We start from the raw sequence: 26,041 nt of genomic DNA on the forward strand, positions 1-26,041 counted from the left end.
AGTGTTTTAGGGCCTGTGTTCAAGAATCTCACCACAAAGTCTCTGGGATCCCATCAGTACAAGAAGTGAGGCAAAATCTTTCCAACAGTAACACAGGCAAAAATATATTTTCAATTGAATGAGTTAAAACTTTTAGGAATGTTTTATTTACTGTATTTATTGTACGATCATTAGAAAATTATGGCCATGTTATACCCTAAGGTTTTAAATGGGTCCCCTGATGAATAATCGAAAACAGTAATAAAACTCACGCAGCACTGATGTGAATCTCAAAATTTGTCACTGGATCCCCCAGACACTCTCTGTTTGAATGTGTTGTCACCTTTAATGAAAAGCTGGTGTCCCTTCTGGTTGGAGGGACATTGTATCTCAGAACTGCCTGTGAGGTGAGCACAGAAAATCGAGTTTGAGAATGACTATAACTGAGAGAAAAGAAGACAGAGAGTTGGTTTCCTCTTACCTGTACAAATACACAGCCATTCCCTATGGCGGAAACCGCATAATCTCCATTAACAGCCGGTAGCGATGCTCTCTGAAGGAGGAGGCGGTTGTTTTGGTCTACATGGAACTTCTCCAGAAATCCTGAGCTAGCACTGACATTCAGAGTCATATCACCCTTATCACTAAATGTGAGCTCGGAATACTTGGCCAGAGCTTGGAGAGCCACAACTGTGTCCTACATGGAATAAGAAAATGATGTTTGTGAAGGCCTTCATCTAATGAAGTAGCAGATTTCAGATTGTGTTCAGTTCCTGCAACTAACATATTGTTTATAAAGGAAAGCCTTTTTAAGCATTGGGTGTTAAAAAAAGAAAAAAACATTTTGGCCATTTAGGGCAAGGTGATCATTTCACTTGAAAGCCTTTTCGCCCGCTGATACCTTCACAGTGGTCCCCTAATATTGTATTCATCTGTTGGAGCACTAGAAATACCAGGTTAACATTTAGGTATGAGGGAGCATTAGATCATCAACCTAAACACTGTAACATGGGGTAGAAGAAAAGATAACCTGTTGTTTCCCTAAATGGACAAAGTGACAGATTTTGTTTATGATCCAAAAAAAAAAACAACAAAGAAAATACAATAATCAACATATAGTTTAAATATTCCTCCACTACTGCTGACTCCACCATTAAATCCAATCTCCATTTTTCCCAGATTTTTTATTGCACACTCAGTTTCATGCCAAACAGTGGTGTTGCCAGACCAGTGCTGGGTTCTTCATATATTCCTATGAAAGATCCATTTTGAGTGTAGATGTGTTTACTTGGGTATCAAGCCCCACCAATACATTTTTAGGATGTCAGAAGTTTTACTTACACAGTTCAAATTTTTATCTTAGGTTTTAGGTGCATACAGTATTACAGGCTTTAGTATGCATATGTTCTGATGCAAGAGGCTGCTCAAAGGAAACCTGTACCGAAGGAATATAGGCTGCCATTGATATTAATTTTTCCTTTAATCTCTTAATGCTCTATTCAATGCCAGGTGCAGAAGGGTATGAAGTAATATGTGACACAAACATGGGACAGCACTTGGTCTATCAGTACTGTGAGAGTGGATTCCATAGCATAATGGGAGCTACAACACCATGACTTACAGTATAGCTTATGTAGGGCTTCCCTTTAACTCCTGTCAACATGAAAGGAAGGTAGGTATATTTGTGGTCTGCTGAGGTCTGCATTAGCCAAGCAGGTGCACATTTCAAATCTAGCTCTAACCATGGCTTTACTGGGGTTGAACAGACAGGGCATCTGGGGTGCTGAGACTTATTTTCCTCCAGTCACTGAGACATTTAACAACCAGAGTTCAGCCATAATGGTATAATCATGTTTTGGCGGACTTGATCCTTAGTGAAAATGGCAATGGGATATGTAATGCACTGGAATGCTATCAGTCACCTGTGTAGATGAGAAGCCTCCATAGGGGTTCTGCTGTTTGCTCAGCCAGTTCACAATCTGTATAGCTTTGGCCAGGTCAGGTTTAGGTCCAGAGAGTAGAGCCAGGAGCACATAGGAGGTCATCTCCACCTCAGCAGATGGAGCTCTGTACCAGTATGAATCTTGAATGGGAGGAGCAGAATCCCGTTCCCAGTGGAGCTGTCCATCTGTAAATACAAAGACACTGCATAATTACACTGTGATCTTGTCTTTTGCTATAGCACCTTACTATAGGTTTTGCAGGATCTCTGTGGTATTTGAATTGTCATCAGCCATTACAAGAGAAGGCACTGGAACTCGAATTTAAGGAGAATTCAACCACAGCAAAGCTAGAGTTGGGTTCGGCAATTATACCTAATTAATGAAGCAATTCTCCCCATATCTCTCCTCCTCCCCCCTCCCTTACCCCCTCCTCCATATGGCTCAGTCCAAGGTTTTAGATGGTGGTCTAAAAATAGACATTAGTTCTCTCAAACCACAATTCACTGCCAAGTGCTAATCCTTTGTCAAACACAATATGGCCAAAATGAGTATTAATAAGGGATTGGCAGCCTCTTTGATACTATAACAGCCTTCACTCTTCTGCAAAGGCCTCCCATGATATTTTGAAGTGTAGACTAAAATGCACAATAGGGACAATCTGTTGAGAATAGTGGGAAGAACACAGGTTATGGAGAGTGCATGTGGGAATGTGTTCCTATTCAGCCAAAAGAGCATTGCTGAGGTCAGGTACTGAAGCTGGACAAGAAATCCTGGCATTATATCAGTGTTGCAATCCCTCCAAAAGGTGTTCAGTAAGGCTGAGGTCAGGCCTCTGTGTCGGTCACTTGAGTTCCTCCACTAAAATCATTAAGCCATATCTTTAAGCATCTGGTTGTGTATACCGGGGCAAAGCCATGTTAGAACAGAAAACAGCCTTCCACAAATTGCTGCCACAAGTTTGAAAGTGCACAGTTGTCTAAAATGTCTTTATACTGTATGGTTTAGTTTTGACAGTAATCATTACTGGAATTGCCTAAACTCCAATATTTGGAGAGATGTCCGTAACGTTTTAACCATATAGTGTATAATAAATGTTTGGTTTCACTATAGTGTTTTAAAATTTAATAAAACATACCTTTTACAACGTATAAACATTAATAATATATATTTGGCCAAAACCCCATTTTTTAATAGGTTTTTCACTTACAGGGTAATTATCATTGTATCTGATTCTTCCCCCCTTTTAGTAATCAGCACACTCACAGTTTCAGCCCCAACAGAAGAGTGGTGTAAAGAAGGATTGCAATTGAATAAATGTAATGTTAAAAAAAAATAAAATCAGTTAAAGTATACAATGGGGTTGAAGGCAAATAGGCTGTGCACTGCAAGTTCACTTGAAGTGCACTTGGAAGTGCACTGCAAGTGCACTTAAAGTGCAGTTGCTCTAGATCTGAGGGGAACATGCAAGGAAAATAAAAAAAATAGCATTTTTGCTTGTACATGATTGGATGAAAGAAATCAGCAGAGCTTCTCCTCATTTCATAGCTACCTCTTGGATCTAAAGCAAATCCACTTGCAGTGCACTTGAAGTGCGCTTGCAGGTGCATTTGTGGTGCACCTGCAGTGCACAGCCTATTTACCTTTAGTAAATCAACCCCAATGACTTCTGCCTGGAATAATTTTAGTAAATCTATTCCTCACCTCCTCGTACAGCTTTTTCTTCCAGTTTGTCCAATACAGCTGCCCTGAGCTCTGTCTCTCTGCACAATGTAAAGGTGTAGGCCAGCAGAGCCAAAGTGTATACACTGTTCACATCCACAGCAGCCTTCCGCAGACAGGACACTGCGTCTCTAACCAGAGGATCCTAGAAATAAATTGACTAGTATGAAATTTCAGTATTTGCTAAAATAACATTGGGAAGAGTAATCAAGAGGATAAAGATGCATGATGCCTCTGATGTGATCTACGTATATGACTAAAATCTGCAAATTTTTTTAATACATTTTAAGTAGAACTGCAGCCAAAATTTTCTCAGTTTAGAAATAATGTCATCTGTGTCTCTTGCTGGAAAAACTTCTTATAACTGTCTGTGTCTGTGGCACTCAAGGCATTGCTGTGAATTTAATTTTCTGTTTACCCTCCCTGGAATGGTATTTTCTATACAATCCACTTGAGACGGTAATGGTGGCATTTATTCTCTCTTGGATTCTGACTCGAAAAGTATGGGCAAGGTTTTCCAAAGAAGGACAAGAGATAGTTCAATTCACAACCCTGGTGGTCAAGGGAGCACAGAGTAAAGGGACATCCCAGCAACGGATACACAGATACTAATAAAAAGCTGTAAGAGGTGCTAATTCTTCCCCTCTCTATACAAAACCACAAAAAAGGATCTGGCTGAATACCACACAGGTTGAATCATTGATCATCATCCAGGGACTGTTTGCTTTTGTTCGGGCTTTTGAAAATGATGATCTAGTGGTCGACAGGCATTCACCTGTCTCCTGGTAACCAGTGAAGCTGTGCAGCCCAACACCCTAGCAACTGACCAGTGAGACGTTGTCATTCAGTGGAGGTAGTGATATCAGCAGCTGGAGGTTTGGCAGGTGGGCAAACTGGCCAAATCTGTTTTTTTTTTATTTGCCCATTTGGTGAACTGTAAACAGCTTTGGTTGAACTCATGGCTGACCCAAATCTAAAGCTCATCCCTAACTTCCATAAGGTAAATAGTTAACAACCACCTAAAAAATGCTTATTTTGTCATTATGTATAGTTGATCCTATTCTTACCCCACTAGAGGTCATATCGGATTTCCTGCTTGGGCACAAATTGATTAGATAGAAAAAAACATGGAAGGGAGCTGCTATAGGCCCAGTTGTCTACCCGTGCTCAGGGGTGATGTGATGTGACGGGGATGGAACACCAGTGGCCAACTGTATACACATTCTAACAGCACCTACCATTAAGCAATTGATTGAAGAAAAACAGTTGTTGTGCTTGGAAGCAACATTGCAAGATCACTTTTTCTCTTGGTTAGGTACAACATATACAGGTATGTAACAATATTTTTGCTGATGATCACTTACCTCAAGAGATGTACCAGCCTCTATTAGAGCCATTGTCACATAAGCAGAAAGGGAGACATCATCTTTCACTCCTCCCTGTAATGAAGATCAATGGTTATGTCTAACATGTACAGACTAAAACTTTGCTGAACCAGCTTAATTAAAAGAAAAATACTTTTTATTTTATTTAAGAATGAACCCACTCCCAGAAAGTTGTACAGTCTTTGTTTCAATCACAACACTGAGTTCTTATCCCTGCAAATCAATTTTTTTAGTTGATTGGGTCAGTTGGTTTTGAGGACATCTGATGGACATGAAATTATGTAAGATTTTGATATAAGCAAGTGTTTTTTGTATCTCTTCTACCAAGGAGCTAGGACCCAAATTGGTTACATATATTTATGTTACTTTCCAAAAAAGCGTTCTTGGCCAGCTAAAGAGTGTAGATATGTTAACAAATTTCATTATGTTCATAGCTCCTATCTCTTTATTAAAGTGTATATCTGGACAAAATAATAACAAAAAAAAAAGATTCCTTTCATCTCTGGAATACACGAACCCATCCCCATGTTTTGTCTCTTTAACCACTTGCCCTCCAGATGATTTATCCCATTTCCTGCCCAGGCCATTTTTTGTGTTACTTTAAATGACAATTGCACGGTCATACAATGCTGCATCCAAATGAAATTTAAGTCCTTTTTTCCCACAAATAGAGCTTTCTTTCTGTGGTATTTGATCACCTGTGTGTTTATTTTTTGTGCTATAAACAAAAAAATACTGACAATTAAAAAAAAACATAAATACTTTTTGCTATAAAACATATCCAGTAAAAAAATGTAAAAAATCCAATGACATTAATACAGTGATCAGTGCTAATAAAACGCACTGACACTGGGCCCATATATATCATGATTGCTCTCCTCTTTGCTAAAGGGGTTGTGGCTCTATGGGCAATTTATATCACATATTATGGAATTGTAAAAGTATTTGCAGCTTTTAGCGTAACATTTTCAAAATTTTGTCAGATATATCAGCTATATTAACCCCCCCAATCCGGGCTTGGCCATACTAAACTTGGGAATAGACAAATTCCCCTTCTCTTATTGCAAGATTGTAGCAAACCTGTTGCTATCTGTTAATTTAACCATTACCAGACACTGGAAAAAGGAATTAACCCCCAATCTGTCAGAGGCTGTTTATACTACTCAACAACACTATTCTTATGAACGTTTGTTAGCTATCCAAAATGACACGTTACCTGCATTTGAAAAAAAACTGGAAACCTTGGCTCATATGGTATAAAACTTGGTGATACTGACACTTTACATGGGATTTAGGTCTCCTATACGTACACAAATGTACTATGCTGCCATTCTAGGTCATACTTTGTATGTGAATATCCCTGTATTTGCTCCCTTCTTTCTTTATCTTCTCCCCTCCTTCTGACGTGCTGGAGAACTTGTACTGATCATTTGACTCTGATTTCTGTAGGACCACCTGTATAATGTTTATGTTTTTTTATGTTCCATGACCATTATTCTGTCCAACATGTTTACTAGTGGTTTATGTCATATCATACAACAATGACTACATCCGCATGTTATGTATGTAATTTGAAACATTTTCAATAAAAAATCTAATGTTAAAAAAAAAAAAGAAAGCACTGACACTGTACTAATAACACTGGGCTGGAAGAGGTTAACATCTGGGGTGATCAAAGGGTTAACTCTGTGCTGTGTTTTACAACATGTGCTGTGTGTGTTTTACTTGGGAAACATGCTGCTGTGTATTTCTCTGCTGTGCAAATACAGAGAAATACACAGCAGCATGTTCTTGCTGCCAGGAGAGAGACCTGTGTTGTTTACATACAGGTCTCTCCCCTGTCAGTGTTCCTTGGCAATCGCCAGGTGCCAGCGGAAAATCTCCGGCTGGGACCCAGCGATTGACATCCGTAGCCGCCAATGGTGAAGCGGGTAGTGTGATGCGCACGCGCTCCCCCTACCCGGAAATGCAAATCACGTATATATACACATGACTTTGCACAGCCCTGCCACCCTGTAGCAGTATTTCTGCTATAGGGCAGAGGGCAACTGGTTAAAAACACTGCAAGAACAGAAAAATACAATATGATTCTGCCAGAAATCCGATGAACTCCTAACTTCCTCTAGTGAGCTGACAACACTTCTTCTGCTGCACTAAAATCCAAAGCAATGTTATCAGCCCTGTTGTGCTACACAGCATCTCCCCTCTTCTAATTTCCATAACATAGGGGGAGATGCTCTGTAGTCTAGCATAGGTAAACTAAGCAGGGCTGATAACACTGCCTGGGATTTCAGTGCAACAAAGGCAGAGTTCTCAGCTTGCTAGAGGAATTTTGGCGCGCAGGCGATTTCTGGCAAGGTCATCTGATATTTTTTGTGAACGTGCATTGTTTTTAAAGAAAAAAAACTGTGGAAAATGTGCATACATTGCAGCATGCTTTTTTTTTTAATTTTGCCTAGACATACAGTTTAATAAAGAAACTGTACAAACTGTTAAACTTATACAAAAGTTTTCTTACTCAAAAACTGGAAACTACTGATAAGGAGTGTGATTGTGGAAAATGCTAGAGAGTCTTTCAAGAGTACGTCCAGAAATTATGGTCCGAGCCAACAAAACATCAAAATTTGGACATTCATGAATGTGAACATAGAAGGTACTATGTCTTTATACTATAACCATGTCTATGGTAAACATTGTATCACAATTTACATGTGTCATTTTGTAAGAATGATATTAAAAATCACCTGCATAGCAGTATTTAGCAGTCTCCCTACATTGCGGAAGCAGCCAGTCTCTTTACGAATATTCTGTAGCCAAGTAAACGATTGCTTTAAGTGACTTTCATCTATAAATATGTAAGGCCGCCCTTTGCTAAAGGACTTAAGTACAAATGCAGATAGCCTGTAGGACAGAGCAACAGATGTATTTAGTAGACCGTTTATTAATATCCTCAACCAATAATCACATTATACTTCCTCAAAGACAATTATGTAAAACTGACCAACTGGTGACCTGAGAATCATAGGATACCTAAGCATTGGCAGTAAAACCAGAGCCAATGATCATCCATCGACAAGTGTGGTGTACACATGGGGTTGCATTGCAGGAGCCATCATCAGCAGCTCTGTGAAGGATCTATTGCTTGCATTCAGAGGGCAGTAAAAAACAAAACAAAAACACACGGCTGGGTGACATTTTAACCACCCCCTAAGGGTTCAAACTTTTGTTTTATTGCTGTCTGCGCCCCCCACTGGAACTTACACTTTGTTACAAACAAAAAAGAAAGTACTTGACTGGAGCGTCCCTTTAAACACTGGTCTGTTATAACAACAAATGTAATTTATTAGACTAAAATTCTGCTTTAAGATAAATTGTAAAGATTTTGACAACTTTTGATGTTTCAAAGTATTCTTTGTGTTCATCTTTTTAACTAAAAGTGAACCCAAAAATGGAAAGGAAAAAGGATACATAATATAGAGTATCTTATGTTTTACAAGTGGAAAATTGAGGGTTACACTTCCAATTAAATAGTACATGAGTCGAGCTTCCAACATATCAGTTGATTGGGGCAGAGGTTAGCTAACTTACTTATTGCACACCTCGAAACATCAGCCCCAAGCTGGTGGATCCTTAGGATGGTATCAAAAATGGGGGCTAGCCTCTATACCAGGAGATTCCAAACTCTCTAAACAAAGGGCCAGCTTACTGTCTTCTTGACTTTAGTGGGGTTGGACTGTGGCCACTGGGAGCAAATAATGCCTCAGGGTTGGTGGTCAGTGAGAGTATAAAAATTACACAGCACCCCTGTGGTTAGGAGGAGAAGAAATAGTGTCCCATCATTGGTATTAGTGGGAGGAATAGTGCCCTATCATTGGTATTAGAGGGAGGAATAGTGCCCATCATTAGTATTAGTGGGAGGAATACTTCCCCATCATTAGTATTAGTGGGAGGAATACTTCCCCATCATTGATATTAGTGGGAGGAATAGTGCCCCATCATTGGTATTAGTGGGAGGAATAGTGCCCCATCATTGATATTAGTGGGAGGAATAGTGCCCCATCATTGATATTAGTGGGAGGAATAGTGCCCCATCATTGGTATTAGTGGGAGGAATAGTGCCCCATCGCTGGTGTTAGTGGGGAGAATAGTGCCTCAATGTTGGTTTCAGTGGGAGGAATAATCCCCCCATTGTTGGTGTTAGTGGGAAGAACAGTGTCCCATCCATGGTGTCAGAGGAAAAATGTATGCCCCATCTTTGGTGTCGGTGGGATAATACTCCATTGTTGGAGGCAGTGGGAGGAATAGTGTCTCATATCAGTGAGAAGAATAGTGTCCCAGGATCTGGATAACGGCAAGCAAAGGGCCGCAGTTTGGAGACCACTGCTCTATACTTTAAGATAATTCAGGCTGGTATCTCTAGTTAGGAGGGGACATAGTGTACAAGTTTGTTTTGCTTTTGAAAAAAGGCAGCTATGAACCCTGAAAACAAGACCATGGGAGCAGATTGAACAAACTATTTGTAGACTTTAAGAAATATGCTATTTTTTACTGAAGAGCTGAAATGATGATCATTTATAAAAAAAAATGGCCATTGTTTATGATACATAGTTTTGCAAATTAAACATTGCTAGTTAGGGTTTGGATCAATTTTATGAGCTTTATTGTCTGTCAAAACAATATAAATCATAGCACTCACCATGTGTTACCCTCAGGGTCAACCTTTCCAAAGGCACTGTATGAACCATCATCACGCTTGTATGTTATCTGCCGCTGATATCCTAAAGAAAACACATACAAATTGTAAATATTTAAAACATTTTACAAGAAACTTATGCAATATGTAATCTGTGTAACCAGCACTAGACAAAATAGTAAGTGCTCGAGTATCAAGAGTCTGCAAATTTTACTTATTTGTAGATTCCAAATTAGTCATTAGGTGGCCAGGCCTATAAAACATTTTATCTTATGTGACAGTATGGTGCCCTATTATGATAAAACAAACAAACAAAAAAAAAAAGGTTTTGTATCACCCAGGGTTCTCTCCCAGGCAGGTTGAGGGGCTCCAGGGTGCTTACGTCATATCAAGGAAACTGGACTTTGTTTCCTTGAAGATTGGTAAAATTCAATTTGGGTCTTGCAGTCCGGAGGCTTCGAATAGACTTAGGAGGGATGACGTCTCCAGTCCTGGGTCCAGGTTTTGACAGCAATCAGCACACTGATTGTGCAAGTGTGAACAGGATTTTTGTGAGAAAGGTGACTGTAGTTCATGGCTCCACCTTGGGGGAGAGAAGAGGCCTCTTCCCAGAAATAAGTGTTTAGGCTAGTGCAGAAGGTTGCTGCAAGGTATACAGAAGTGAATATGTGCACAAGAGTGTATTTGAGAATTGTTGACAGGAGAGACAGACAAGGGCCTGAAGCATCTGAGACCAGAGAAAGTCAGGAGGCTAGAATGAAGAATTTGTTTTACTGAGGAATGCTTAAAATCCCTGCAACAGTAACACTTTGTGTGATGTTTCGAAATGTATATTAAATAAAAGTAGGCAATAAAATCCCTAAAACAAAGATTTGGCAAGTGGATTGCATATTTGGAAGTGCTACACTTAAACTAATTTCCCACATTTATTTTATAAAGTGTGACATTTATTTTAGGATTGCTGTAAAGAACATGGGCTTGTATTGCTCAGAGCAAGCAGTCAGAAGTTAGTTTTCCTTTCAATTACATGCTAAAAGATTAAATGGAATCCTATTGGTTGAAAAGACCCTATAACCAGCTTTAAAAATACATATACAAGCTCAGAAAAATTATATTTTACAATTGCTTATTTGCAAAATATCTCCACAATCAATTGATTATTCACTTGCAATGTGAGTTTAAACTAGCTAGCAAATTGACTGCTTTAGAAGAGTAAATTGCTTAATACAGCCCCCTTCATCCTTGCAGATATTGACCTTCGTCTCTTTGGGAAGGATTTACTTACTATCAGTGCTGGCCCGGACTTCATCATTTTTAATGTAGCAGTTGGGGGGAGGACTGAAAAGGGAATAATACAAAGTATCACTTGAGCAGCAGGTCTGGGGCCTTCGAACATTGGCTTCAATATGCATAAAATATGTTACATTAACATAATTTATGGGAAGATTGCTAAAACTAAATGGTCTGGCCATAGTATCACTTTCATATGGACAGCATTTTCCCTAGTCCTTTATACCAAGTTTTATAACTAAACTTCAAAGGGGTTGATTTACTAAAGGCAAATAGACTGCACTTTTCAGTTGCATTATGCAAGGGCATTCGCTCTACAGCTTAGTAAATTAGCTGAAGCTTCACTTTGCAAAGAATATGTAATCAGATGGAAGAAAAATAAGAAACAAAGCATCAGCAAATCAACCCCAAAATGTTAAAGATGTTCCCAACACACTGGTGGCATTTATCAAAGGGTTTTAGATTTACCCAATTTCAATGCAGGTTGTGTTTTCCACAAGAATACATACCATGCTTTCCCATTTTAATGATCTGAGCTTTTAAAGGTTAAAATAAGAAACATAAGGAAATATCCCTACTGAGTTATCATAGTTATCTCTCATCTAATTGGCCTATTCAGACTATTCTACAAATTGAGAAAGAATTTTATCTTTTTTTCTTTGGCATAGTAGCAGGGTGACTGGGCAAGGAAGCCAAAAATTAAAAAAATTGAATTTTATTTTGTATGCAAAATTTTTGTTTTTTTGTGTCTGAATATAATGGAGGTGTCTTTTTTTTTCTTACATATCTCTGAATCTAACTATGATCAGCTATTTAGAGCACTGACAGAAATCATGTGACCAAATGCTTGGTTTTTGGTTACAGGAGACGTGGGGGAGCTCATTGAATGAAAAGGTAAATATTTCCAGTCCATTATTATTTATTTATACACCTCAGAAAGATAGTTAAAGCAGAGCTCCATCCAAAAGGGGAATTTTTGCTTTAAGGCCTGCTCCCTTGCTCCTGGTAAAGAAATGGGAGCTTTTGTTTTGGGGAGCAGGGGGGAGTGGGTACCCACTCCCACTTCCACTTCGACCACCTAGGCGATCGGAAGCCAAAGTTCTCCTCCCCCCTTTCCTCCCCGCAGTCTTCTGGGACATGTGACAGGTTCCAGAAGACTGCCGGACCATTCACAATGTGCAGTGCTACTCGCACATGCGGCTGGGATGCCACAAGCTGTCAAAGACAGGTGCCTACAGTTAAGATGCCGGCACCTGGGACAGGACACTGCTGGAAAGAATGTCTGGGGTGAGCACATTGCTAGATCATGGGACAGGTGAGTGACTGTTGTTAAAAGTCAGCAGCTACAGTTTTTGTAGCTGCTGACTTTTAAATATTTTTACAGGAGGCTGGAAAACTGCTTTTATGCAAACATTTGAGTATATGTTCATATTAAAGTTTGCCCTCATTCCTCTCACTTACATTATCTGACACACTGGCAGGATCTGAAAAAGCAGGCTGCCATTAAGTACATGCAAGACAGCATTAGGAGCATGTCACACATTTGCTGGAAGTCAAAATGCCAAAAAACACTAACAAATATCCACACAGAGAGAATCAGCATAATCTAAGTCGAAGCCTAGCTCATACAGATGGTGCAACCACATCCAACAATGGAAATGTCAGAGTAGGTAGAAAATCACATTGTGTTTCCTATGGCACTGTAAAAGAAATTGTACATTCTGCGTATAACTGTATTCTATTTTGTATGCTTTGCCTATGTACTGCCCACTGCACTCATTGTGCACAAAGCAATAACTATGTTTACATGTTTGCCTTTCGAGTCCTGATTAGAAATTAGCCTGCCTATGTTACACCTCTTGTTACTATAAAAGTACAATTGTAATATTAGTGTGATAGCTACATAATCATGTATAAAAAACTTCAATTGGGCGAATAAACACAACAGTTATTTGGAAAGATGCTTAGTGTATCTTTCTGTGTCTGTTCCCCACTGCAGTAGTTATTATTCATTTGGAACCACTAATCAATATGGGGAAAGGAGTTGCTTATCCAAAAAAATGTTTTTCATTTCAAGTTATTTCAGAAAGTCTCACCACTTTCAAGAAATTTGATGGCTTTGCTCTTAATCTCAGTGGTAAGCTGATGGGTCTTTTCCAGATACTGTAGAATGAAGATATTGGGGGCAAAGAGGACCATATTCTGCTCTCCACACCCAAATGGCATGGCTAGAAGACGGTCTAGGTTCTGCAATGCGGTGCCCATTATATCTCCTGTAAGGATAAAACAAAATCAAAATGTAGAAATAAATACTGAAAAAACATAAATATAAATATCATGTTCTTTTTATAACTCTTACATTCTCAGTCTTATGTTTTCAATGAAGCATAGCGCACTGAGGCAAAGTAAGAAATTACATTTCAGTTTAAATGTGACTATTAAATTAACAATTCTTGGCATGAAAATGTATTTTCTGCAGCTACATTTATTCACAATTTTTTGTTTTGTAACATCTTTTTTGATCAGCTGAAAATTGTACAATACTGCAACAGATTTCAGGTATAACACTTCAAAAATATTCAGTCTGTTGATGAGTAAAGTTGTATAGCAGAATCTTACCCAACACAGTCACATACGCTCTTTCAGAGTCTTTCAGGATGTTCTTGGGAAACTGTAGAGAGACCTCTTCTGTCTTAGTATTATCTAGAATAGCAATATGACACTTAATAAAGTTGTACTACATTAAAGCGTCTCTGTCACTATGTTAATGAGATTTAAAAAGAGTCATCCATTTAACTCATGTCCAACTGAAAAAAGTAAAACTAGCCATAAAAGGTTTGAATTTCGGCTGCTTCTTGCTGAATCATCTAAAATTCGAGCCTTGAGTGGCTCTGTCAACACCACCCAGCTTGACAAAATTTTTTGTCATTGCATGCATAGTTCACTTGAGCAAGCGGGAGAGAAGTTGGAACAAAACGTAGATTAACCACCTGTATTTACAGCCTCCCATGTGAATGAAGCCCTACAGAATGGCTCTTTGATATTTTTTAACATTGCAACAGGAGAGTTCTAAATTTCGAACCAAATAAGTGTATGCACAATGAATTCTTTGAGACACGTGAAACAGCAGCCCAAAATATTTTAGTTACAACAACAAAAGAAATATTTTATTTATACAGTAAAACTTCAACTTCTGCTGCGATTGCCTCACTAAAGAAAGTATAAATATCCTTTAAACTCATCAGAAGTGTCCCCTGGGGTCATATACCATGAGCTGAGATGATAAAAAAAGGGAATAGAAAGCAGGAGATCTCTCCAAAATTAGGCCAATGCTCTCTTGGAGATATACTAGTGTCAGCATTGGAAGTTTTCTTCTCTGTCGATGATTGGTGGCAATTTTAGGTTTGCCTTTACTTTCACTCTGGTGAAAATGATCACCAAGACAAAGAGAGAAAGTGACCCCCCCAGCAGGGACACTTACTGCAATAAAAACATGACTCCCCATTCAAAGCTAAAAGAAAACCTCTTTTGGCTTTATATACCATTGTAATGCCTCAAGAATACTGTGGTTTGCTTATACCTAAATGGTGAAAAAGGTGAATACTTATCATTAACCTTTTTTTTTTATAGACTTTACAGTACAGACAACCTCAATCCAACTGCAGTAGTTACAAACTTTGCAAATGTCTGGGTGCTTGGTAGCCCAAGGTAAGTGTGAGCTCCCAAAAAAAGGAGGAACAGAATTCATAGGTAAGTTTTATTATAAGTAGCTGTTAAAAGGAAATGTATTTGTTAATAGATCACAACTAGGTTAATTTAGAAGGTTACAAGTAAGCTCAGGATACAATTGGTGTCCATTTTCCATAATTGTCTTCTCACCTTCTCCCTTCTGGATGCAGAGCAGAGAGCTGTGTGATTTCTCCACCAGGACTCCTCCGGGCTGTCAGTAGAAATAAGACACAATTTAAGGACATATAGTGATAGCATTACAAGTGCACATGCTGAGCAGAAAGAGTGCAAGTTCACCTTGTATTTCTATGTTACATTTTCTATTATTTTTTGGGTGCATTTAAAATATATTGGAAGATAGGTACAACACGTCAGTTATTCAATCATAAACCAAGAATGAAATCTAACAAGCTATCCCTTACTTTTACAGTTCTTTTGTCCCTCAAGACCACTTGTAATAGACATAGGTTTCCTTGTACTGTGTATCCAGGTTTACTGTAGAGTAACCCTGCATGTACAAGTGTAACACCCTGCTGTAATGCAAGTTGCAAGATGTTAAGCGAAACACAAGATGGCAGTGTCCTGCAGTTCAGTGGCCTTATGGACCTTTTAGGCTGAACAGCAGGACTTTGTTGGGGAGCAGTGTATCAGGGAACTACATTTCCCAGAGGAGGTGGCATGTGGGTGGGGGCATTCATATACAAAAGCACGGGAGAATGGACAGGAAGTGAGTGGTGGAAGAGCAGGAAAGCAGGAGTGAGGAGAGGGGTGTGCCAACTTCCAAAGTACTGGACCAGGCAGCAAAGCTAGAGAGGAGAGACAAGGAGGAGTTGCTGACCGCCAGCCTTGCCACCTTGTTCAGCGAGACATTCTGCCAGCAGGAGACCTGGAGCGTGGTGCCCGGATGGAATGCTGCAAGTAGGACCGGAGAACCTGTGGGGGCCAACATCTACAGAGAGTGAGAGAGACCGCTGGGACCTGAATAATGCCACAGATTGGGTGAGAGAGTTCCATACACCAGCCAAACAAGTAAACATTGACATTCCTTTCAAATCTACCACTTTCCTGCGCACAGTTGCAGACATTGCACATAGTTAACACATGTTGCAGCCTAGTTCCCCTGGCCACTACTACTGAACACAGTTGCAGCATAGTTCAATCATCAGAGCTAACTGCAGTGCATGCCTTCTGCAGGCCAAACCACAGCATTGTTCCCTAAACAATCGGCCTACCCTCTTAAAGGAAAATCTACTACTTGCCATTAGTTACTGCAGCCCAGAGAGGATTTGCCCTTTGCCAGCAAATGCTTCTGCCAACCTCTGACACTTTTTTGCCTAAAATTTGCATCCTGCTTAGTGCATTAAGGGGACACCACCCAAGTACAGTGCTACTTAAAGGGATAACACTTCCTCATCATTTTTTTCTTGTATTACTCCTTTGAGTGACTACCACCTTTATCTCTTCCCATTAAAAAGGTCTGGATTGTTGTAGTGCACTAACTTGGCCCCAATGAGCAGAACATTCCTCACTGCATGTATAGGGACGTTGACTAACCTAATTATAGAGCTCTTTTCTATTAAACCTTGCCAGCAGGTCCCGCGGACCCAAAAAGAGTTGAACCTTTGATGGTTGCTCACTGGGGACTAGAAACACTGCAGGTTTGAGGTGCTGGGTTAACTTCTGAATGGCAGGCCTGACAGCACTGATTGCGATTCTGCTGTATGTGTTGTTTCTTTGCCTAGAGTTGCTAAGAGTGGTAGTTGCCATTACGTACATACAATATATAGCACTCTATGCTGTTCTATTCAACTTACAGCCAAGTTTAATATAAACATCATATTAGTTCACTCTAATCTGTGTACGAGTCTATTTTCTGGTGATAATTTACTCTGGTCAGAAGAGTACTGTGGTGTCAGCAGGGGTTGGGCTTTCAGAGAGGGGTCCAGAGCAACAGAGAGCCCAAAAACAACTTAACAACTCCTAAGGGGGTAATGCTACATATGGAAGGATCTTATTTTATGGTAACAGTCAGACAGAAATGGATTAGACATGTGTCCTTAGGAATGGCAATAGATCCCCACTCCCCAATTATTTGAATAACATTAATAAGAATAAGACACATGCTCCTTTTGTATAATTAGTAGTGGTATGGTTCCTCCCCATAAGACACAACTACCTAGAAGGGCATCTTCCCTTGGAAATTCCCAATTGTGCTATCCCCTTGGTTTACTGCAGAAGCATAGAGATTGTAGATGGTCCCCCTGGACATCCACCAGGCCCCAGCCGTCTGCCTAGGTTTCCTTGTAGATGAATTGCCTATTGCACATGACTGCACTGCTTTCCCAATGAGAGAAGCCTTAGATAACAAAACTATCTGAACATTGTGGAGACTGTTGGAACAGCTAACCCGACCATTCGAAAAATGTAAACTGAGAGGTTTGGAATTTGACAAGGGTAACAGTCCAGTTCCTGTATACCTCCAGATGGTCCACAGTGTCAATCTTGCAGTATATATCATTAGACATACTCTTCAGAGTGAGACAAATCCTTTGACTTTATTATGAAATGTCACTAAGGACAAATGCATAAATTTAAAGTGGAACGTTACTTTCTCAATAAACATTTATTTTTAATCCTTATGCTGCTAGCCTTAGTAAATAAAAGGTTATATTATATTTACTTGTTTTAATCTTTTTTTTACATTTCTTTAGTTGCTTTCTGTTTCTTTCCTGAGCCAAAATGATGTCATATATCCCAGGAGTCTTCACAGGGATTTTGTCTGCTTTCATCTGGAAAGGTGGAGGAGAAGCTAAGAACACTCTTGCATGCCTGATCTTGTGAAAGCATACCAGCACGCATCTCATGTATATTGTACTGTGTATGTGCAAGATTTTCTAGGGTGTCATCACAATAAGGATGGATTCCAGGAAGTAAATGCTATGTGAATCATCTGCCGTTACTCAAGATGGGGAATTTTCAACCGAATAAAGTATGGAGACAAGTATGCTCAGTTACAGCTAGGTTCTACTGTAAAGAGGTGTATGAGTTTATGGCCACTATACTGAAGCAAAATGGTTTTTAAAAACCCAAGCTCTCTTGGGTTAGACATCCTGTATAGTATAAAGGCAAAATACATTTTCTGCTTGCAGAAAAAGAGGGTTCCTGCTCACACTTATCTTTACGCCCTCTGTGAGCATGGTCCATCTCCCTCTCTGTTCTCGGCCCCAGTGTTACACTCTGTCATAACTGTTCTCCTTTGCAAAACGTAAAATTTTCACATTTCCTGTCACCATTACTTAAAGTTTCTTGCACACAATTAGTTTTATTTCTTCAGAGACTACAAAACACTTCTCTCTCTCTCTGCTCTTTTCCATTACTACAATTCCCTTTGATATCTTTTCTTTCCCTGTTGTCTTCAGGAAAGTTACAGGAGTGGGAATGAAACATAGCTGCTTTGTTCCCACTCCTGTCCCCTCATTGGAGTCCACGACCTCTAGAGCAGTGGTGGTCAACTTTCTTGATATGGGGGGCCTCAAATGTGGCCCATGACATCAGCAAAGAGCCACACAAATAATTCAGTGAATATTCATTAACAGAACTAGCAGACACACAAGAGGATGTAGTCAAAGACTATGGGCATGATACAAGGGATGGTCAGTGACTGTGTACATAATACAGGAGATGATCAGAGATTGCAAACATGATGCTGATGCAAGAGATGGTCAGAGACATGCTGCAGAAGACTGTCCAAGACTGTGGACAAGATAAAGGAGTCGTTGGAGGCTAGGGACATGCTTCATAGACTGGAGACATATTACATGAGGCTGCTAGAAATCACTACTATAACAGGGTGTAGTACCTTCCTAGGTAGCTAGGGGAAACTAGAGTCTATTTTTCAGTTAAAAGGGCTGAGTAGCAGCCCAGGTGTAATAGTCATAGTGCTCAAATTTCAGTCAGGAACTGAGAGGCTCTGCGAACAGCTCTCTGGGATTTCCCCCTCCACTAGAGCTTTGGAGAAAGTTCTAGAAGCAGTGGGAGGGAGGAGTGACTGGTCTGAAGTCTAAGGGGATCCTGGCCAACCCCCAACAGGATGCTTGGTTTGGGGCCAGGACAGCCCTTAAGAGTGACTGAGCCGACTCACCGACGAAGGAGAGGAGGAGGGAGAGTTCGGGTGGAAGATGAGGAAGTGAGACTGGAGAGTGGGAGCCTGGGAGGGGGCCCAAAATAGAAGGGGCTCACTTACAGGCAGATGATCTTGGAAGGAGGACAGTTTGGGACTTCATTCGCCCCGAGAGAGAGGACCACCTATGCAGAGGGAAGGAACAGCACAGCAGAAGGCCTGAGAGCAACCACCGACCCAACATCTCTTAGGAGAAGGACTGAGTTAGTAGACCTGCACCCCCCTGGGCTAGTATGGGGAAGGATCACTCTGGTGGGAAACTGGATTAGCTTACTTCTCAGGACTGTCTTACATTTAAAGTGACAGGCACTGGATCCTCTGCCCAGGGATTCACACAGAACAGCTGGATAAGGATTATCTAGGGTCTGGGGTGGTACTACAGGAGATCCTGGCTATCTTCCCAGAAGAGAAATTGTGCTGTAAAGACTTACATAGTTCAGAAAGATTGTCCTCTGTTGCCATACCCTTCGATATCCCGTACACCCCTTACCCCATCCAAGTTCTAATCCCCCTAATAAAATCCAAAAAACAAGCTCAAGGACTAGTTACTTTCTCCTTGATGCAAGTCTGTGTAGAAAATGCGTGTTGCTGTGCAGGACTATAGGGGGACCCAAATCTCTAGCGACTCCTAAGGGGATAGCGCTACAAGGGCAAAAGGGAAAAACAGATTAGTGTCTGCAAGGGTCCAGAGGGTTGTACAAAAAGTGCCAAAGGGTCACAGTTTGGGCACCAGGGATCTAGAAAGTCCATGTCCAGGGATCTAGAAAGTTCATGTCCAGGAAGTGAAGAATGTGGGCCACCCCACATGCAATAAACAACAAAAAGATCATAAACACCAAGAGTAAACAGTTCTATCAAATACAGTCAGAGCATACACAGCCAAGGCACAGTTGTACACAAAGAATGCACAGACACAGCACATATAGATCCCACAAAGCACACAATTCAAAGCACACATAGACATGAAAAAAAGACAGTATCTACAGACAGAGTATACACAGTCAGAGCACACACAGAAAATGGATAATAGGAACACCCAAATCACAGCACACACAGTCAAAGCACGCAGAGCATATGAAGAATAACCACACATTAGCAGCACGATAATCCATAAAGTCTGATAGTTTTACATTAGAACAGCTACTGTACATATTTTGTTTCTACTTTGAATGTTTACTTCCAAACGTGTTTTGAATAACCTAAACTAGCAATGCTGAACATGTCCCTGGAATTTAGTGCTGTTTTTCCACACTGACCTGTACAAGTAAGGGCTTCACAATGGTGTCAGTGGCTCCTTGTTTGGGTACAGTTGGTATCTCATTTTGGCACAACTTTTTGGTGTTCACAGCCTTAGTCCGTACTGTGATATTTACTTCTCCTGGAAAAAGATGAGGCCACCATTACATATAAAGATAGACGGTAAAGGTTTACTCACTTTAAAATGTAAGGAAACAACTCGGTGGATCCTGTGGACAACTATAAAGTGTTAACTTGAAAAAAAAAACATTAGAATTTGTTTCATGCTCAGAGGTAGAATGTGTGAGTAGATAAGGGTGAAAGAAAAGAAAAATAGAAACTTTGTATAATGATTAAAGTGTGTCATTTACAGTATACTCATGGTTTGCTAATGAACATGTTGACCAGTTATCAACAATACCAGCAAAACAATAAATGTGTAATTCTGGGTTCAAAAATCTCTTCTCACCCAGTTTGGTGGCTTTTAGGTTCCAGTAGAAGGTTTTGCTCTCATCAGCACACAGGCACCTTTTGTAGGTACAGTCTGTGCAAGGTGTCTGCTCTAACTCCTCAGTGGGCCGCAGCGTGACTTTAATCTGTTAAAACAAGGATGGTTAAAGTTGAAGGTCTTAACCTTAAAGTCACATTAGGCCACATCCACAAGATTGATCTGTGATTAGAGGAAAGGCAGACAATCTCATTTAGCTACAGGCTTAAGACATGGTCTGTATCAAAATCTATTGAACATAAGCTCCAGAACTTCTCCCAAGCTTCCCCCATCCTATGGAACTCCCTACACCAATCTGTCCGACTATCTCCTAATCTATGCACCCTCAGACAATCCCTGAACACCGTTCTCTTTAAAGAAGCCTATCCTGCTTCAAACTAGTAAACTAATGAGCAGGGCCTTCTGTTTCCTCTTGTACCAAATTGTATTGTAACTGTTATGTCTGCCTTCATTTTGTAAAGCGCTGTGCAAACTGTTGGCGCTATATAAATACTGTATAATGATAATAATAATAATCTAGCAAGAATCTGAAGATAGTTTTGAAGTGTATGTAATTGAGTTTGAGAGAATTTTTTTCAATAAAACTAGATTTTTCATTGTGTCTAAGCTCCTTTTCTACTCTGTACAAGTCAACATGAATGAAAACGCAATGCACCTCAATGCAAACTTCCTTGAGCAACTTAAAGGCGCACAAAAGCAACTCAAAGCATCTTGTAAGCATCTTAGAAGTTTCTGAACACACACTGCATTTGATATACTATTGAGCTTGAAGTCCATCTACACACGCCCTAATGGTAGCCATAAGCATTAGGAATGTCTAATGGTCTAGGCATAAACAATCTTGGTTTAGTTCATGTTTATGGTACAGAGCTAGAAGCAGAAGGTGCATTCAAGCATCTTTGGAACCAGCCAGTCTAGACAGTGGTGACAGAATGCACCCATAGACTTTATATGGTTGCCCAATTAATTGGATGGATTGGGTTGCAATCAAGTAAGGTCTACAGCCATCTATCAGAAAGTTAGTTTGCGCTTGACTGGATATTCAGATGATTTGTTTAATACCTTGATGCACTGTTTGAGATAGTTAAACACAGAGGCTTTAAGGATGAAAGTTTCTCCTCTCACTACAGAATATGGGAGGGTGAGATCTACAAAGTATGGCTGGAAGACCCGAAGAGCAGTAGGAGAAGACAGTCCAAATCCACTCTGACCCAAACATACGGCCCCGGCATTCCAGTCTGTGATGGTGTCTGGAGCCTTTTGCTGGAGGTCAGCTTTGCCAGAGTCTCTGGACAAGACAAAACAGAGGACAAACAAGAACAAATAGTCATACAAATAAAACAAACCAAGTTGGATAAAAAGTGAAGCAGCTGTATACAGTAGCCAGTCGGTTTCTGTCTTTAATTCATGGGGAGAATGAAGTAAAGAAAGTAATTGTTTGACAAGGACACCTTTTTATCCAGTTTTCTTATCCTACATTTTATCTCCATAACCTCCCAAACAGAATTTATGCATACCTGTAAGATGTAGAAATGTGAAGCATATAGCAACCAAAATCCACATTTCCTGTCTTCCATTTATCATAAGCAAGTATAACAAATAATATAAGTAGTGGTAAAAACAAAAATAATCAGCAACCTGTGGTTTTAATAGTTGTTAATGTGAGCAACAATAAAGAGATAAACCCAAAAACAAAAATGTAATAAATTGCCACTTATCAGTCCCTGTGGTGACTGCATTTGTTTTCCCTTTTTCCCCAAACTTCCCAAACTTTTTCCATTAATTTTCAGCCGATAAAGAAACAATGTTGTCACCCTATGCTCCTCTCCTGATCCTGAGAACATGCACCTCTTGCTCTCCTCATCACTATTATATATTTTACAGAACTATAACAGAAGTGAACTGGGAAGGCTAATAACATTGTGTGAGATATAAGTTCAGTGCACAGGAAGTTATAATGACAGTGGAATTCTGTCAAGGTCAGTGGGTATTTTTCTGGACTTGCAGAAAATGTTCTTAGCCTGAAACAAGAAAATGAACACCACCAAATTAAAGGACTAGTAAGTTTCAGTACAGTACAGTTGTGTTTTAGGGTTTAAAAAGTAGTAGGCCAAATCCTTTTTGCACAGGAGTGAATTTATGTTTGCCCTCCTGTTACCCAGAGGCCTGTGGCCCATAATCAGCTGATGTTGCAGAGCTGTTCCAGGCTCAGGAAGGACCATATTGTCAGGATTCAGCCAGCTACCCACACACACAGCACACAGCAGAGAGCCAAAGCCAACTGCTCCCGTTTCCTCTTCTGTCCAGTGGTCCAGTGAGTGCTGGAGGGGCAGAGCAGAGAGCCAAGTCTGATAGTTATGGCTCTTTGCTCTGAGCAGACCAAGAACTGAGGGATCAGCGGTCATGTAAGCCAACGTGGGACAGCTGCAACATCACACAAATGCGGCAGCATTAAGGTACAGTACGTGTGTTTTTTTTATGTACCGCAAACTTCTCCTTTAAATCTGAACTCCAGGTAATGTATATCTTCATTGCATAGTTACATAGGCCCAGTTCAGAGTCAGGATTACTACAGCAAACACTGCTATCTTCCAAGTGCCCCACTGCATGCTGACCACAAGCGATCACTCTGCAGCACTGTCATTTACAGAACAACTAGTTCTCTGATTTGATGAAGTGGCGAGGAGGAGTGATGACATCACAACCTCCATCTCATTCAAACAGAGAATGCCTAGTATTCACTGGAAATATACAAGGTGTTTGTAAATGGTAGCAGTGTGAAGCAATCAACCTCTTGTGATCATTGAACAGTTGGGCAGCTGCTCAGCACAGGGCCTGGAAGATGGTGAAAATCACTGAAGAAATGCCAGCTACTACAGTGATTGTCAGTTTCCCCAGTGTTCCACCAGGTATGCAATATGCCTATTTACATGTATTGTACAATGTACTGTAACTATGCAATATAGATCATACCTGGAGTTCAACTTTAAATATTTTTACCTGCGCTGTACTGAAACATTTGTTGTTTTTGGTGATTTTTATTTCTTTCTAATAAACATGTAGCCCAGTACTGGCTAACTTACTTGTATCATTGCAAGACATTCATAATAAGAACTATGTTGAGCTAGTGCTTTTTCTAGTATTCAGCTGTGATAGTGAAATATTGTTGAGAAAGGGAAGGATCCTACAGAAGAGGCGAGGAATGTGGGATATGTAGTTCAGAAAGCTGGATGTGCAGTGGGCCCAATACTACAAGTTCCAGTCGACTGGAAGAGGAGGTGGAATGCTAGGAAAGGAAATATATAAATCGGACCCCGAGGGAAGGGCTTCCTCTTAGGACTATGAGCTGAAGCTGAGAAGAGGGACCCGGCTGCTGTGAATAGTGGAGTAGGCCGCGCGGTCCAGATGATGTGGAGGATCTTTGGCAGATGAGCTACAGACCTGCAAGTAGATCATCTATCCCCAGCTGACTGTCGGCAGAGTGACTACCTGGAGCTGTGCACATTGTCATCGCCACAGCCATAGTGGAATCCCAGTGTCATAAGGTGCTAGGTCGGGTGACACACGCTGGTTGAAAATTTTGAAGGGGCCTTCCAGGACATCCTAAATCCCTTGAGCCGTGGTGGCATCAGAATTAGTAAGTGGGCAAAAGCCCACACAGTGTACACTACTCATTGAGGGACATTGCACGTAGACAGCTTTTACCATACGTCTTCTCATAAATCAAAAGGTGTCACCAGGAATCATTTATTTATATTATCCACTATTGCTGGACGCTATTGCACAGAAATCTCTGAGCTAGCTGAAGATTCAAGACCCCTGTCTATCAATTCTCCTTTTGCTACCTCTCAAGCCAAGGATTCTATGCCTCACATTTGTGCGTATATTAAAGAGGGACTCTAGAATTTGTTCATAGAATAGTTCATGTTTAGCTCTTACAAAGTGTATTGTCATTGCTGGATCTGTGGAATCAGGTTTTTAAGGGAGCAGATTAACACTCAGAAGTTTTTCTTTTCCCTTTCATACCTATAGTCAAAGATTCTTTCTGAAAATATTTGAAGCACTGTCTGATGTATTGTGTTTACTATTGTAAGTGTATTTGCAATAGAAAAGTAGAAAACAGGTGACTACCTTGAGAATCATTTGCATTAACTGTCTGCTTACTAAAGAACCTTTAGTAAATACTTAATTGCTTTATTGCATTCTGGTGTCTTTGAAATTGTCATTCTTTGTGCGTTATGTCTGAACCCAGGGTGTCAGAGGTGTCAGGGCAACCTTTGGGGACCGTCATCTTACAGCGGTCCTCACAAGGGTAACGCTGCAAACAAAATTTGTTATACACACAAGATCTGCTAGGGAAGATTATCTCATCTAAGTTTAAGAAGGCCATCCATCTAGTCATTACAAGACCCATGGTGAATTTCATGGCTTGTGCAAATGTTTTACCTGAGACAAAATCTGGTAAAAATTATAAAATTTCACCATCACAGAAAATGAGAGTGAATCCTTCGAATAAGAACATAGCATCTGACAGATGTTCTAACCCTTCTTTTTCACTATTATTATTATTATTATTATACAGTATTTATAAAGCGCCAATAGTTCGCTCAGCGCTGTACATTACAAAGGGGGACAGAACATGTGACAGAACAATACCAATACAATGCAAAACAAGAGGGGATTGAGGGCCCTACTCTTTCAAGCTTACAATCTAGGAGGGAGGGGATGGTGGCACAGGAGGAGATAGCTGTGGGGGATGGAGTGGTAGGAAGAGTGGAGGAGGGTCGGCAAGTTAGCAGGGGGTGGGGTAGGCTTCCCTGAAGAGATGAGTTTTCAGGGTGCACCTAAAGGAGAGGAGAGTAGGTGATAATCTGATGGGTTGGGGAAGGGAGTTCCAGAGGATGGGTGACACCCTGGAGAAGTCTTGGAGGCGGGCATGGGAGGAGGAGACCAGGGAACTAGAGAGAAGGAGGTCTTGTGAGGAGCGGAGTGTGCGTGCTGGGCGGTACTTGGATACTAGGTCAGTGATGTACTTCGGGGCAGTATGGTGGACAGCTTTGTACGTCAGTGTTAGGATTTTGAATTTGATCCGTTGCGCAATCGGAAGCCAGTGGAGGGATTGGCAGAGGGGGGTGGCGGAAACGGAGCGGTTGTAAAAGTGAATGAGTCTGGCAGCCGTATTCAGGATCGACTAAAGTGGGGATAGCCAGCGGCGAGGAAGGCCAGTGACGAGGGAGTTGCAGTAGTCGAGTCGTGATATGATGAGGGAGTGGATGAGCTGTTTAGTGGTTTCTGGGGTTAGGAACGTGCGGATTTTGGCGATGCTGCGGAGGTGGAGTCTGCACGAGTTTGTTAAAGATTGGACTTGGGGCTGGAAGG

General features: G+C 40.6%; 1 protein-coding gene across 1 annotated transcript in view; it reads right to left on the minus strand.

Annotated features, from left to right (window-relative positions):
* LOC149449765 (alpha-2-macroglobulin-like) overlaps positions 1–26,041 on the minus strand; it is a 115,103-nt gene that overhangs the window by 17,973 nt on the left and 71,089 nt on the right. The window contains exons 17-29 of the mRNA XM_089692752.1: positions 21,725–21,950; positions 20,624–20,750; positions 20,175–20,296; positions 14,889–14,949; positions 13,629–13,712; positions 13,106–13,282; positions 9,723–9,804; positions 7,771–7,927; positions 5,006–5,080; positions 3,624–3,786; positions 1,902–2,107; positions 461–676; positions 252–379 (exon numbers count right to left, since the gene is read on the minus strand). Coding sequence (XP_089548878.1) covers positions 252–379; positions 461–676; positions 1,902–2,107; positions 3,624–3,786; positions 5,006–5,080; positions 7,771–7,927; positions 9,723–9,804; positions 13,106–13,282; positions 13,629–13,712; positions 14,889–14,949; positions 20,175–20,296; positions 20,624–20,750; positions 21,725–21,950 — 1,824 coding nt within the window. The remainder of the gene's footprint in view (positions 1–251; positions 380–460; positions 677–1,901; positions 2,108–3,623; positions 3,787–5,005; positions 5,081–7,770; positions 7,928–9,722; positions 9,805–13,105; positions 13,283–13,628; positions 13,713–14,888; positions 14,950–20,174; positions 20,297–20,623; positions 20,751–21,724; positions 21,951–26,041) is intronic.

Source organism: Staurois parvus, unplaced genomic scaffold (assembly GCF_062004578.1).
Source record: "Staurois parvus isolate SC_StPar_1 unplaced genomic scaffold, SC_StPar_1.0 ptg000604l, whole genome shotgun sequence".
Lineage (NCBI taxonomy): Eukaryota > Metazoa > Chordata > Amphibia > Anura > Ranidae > Staurois > Staurois parvus.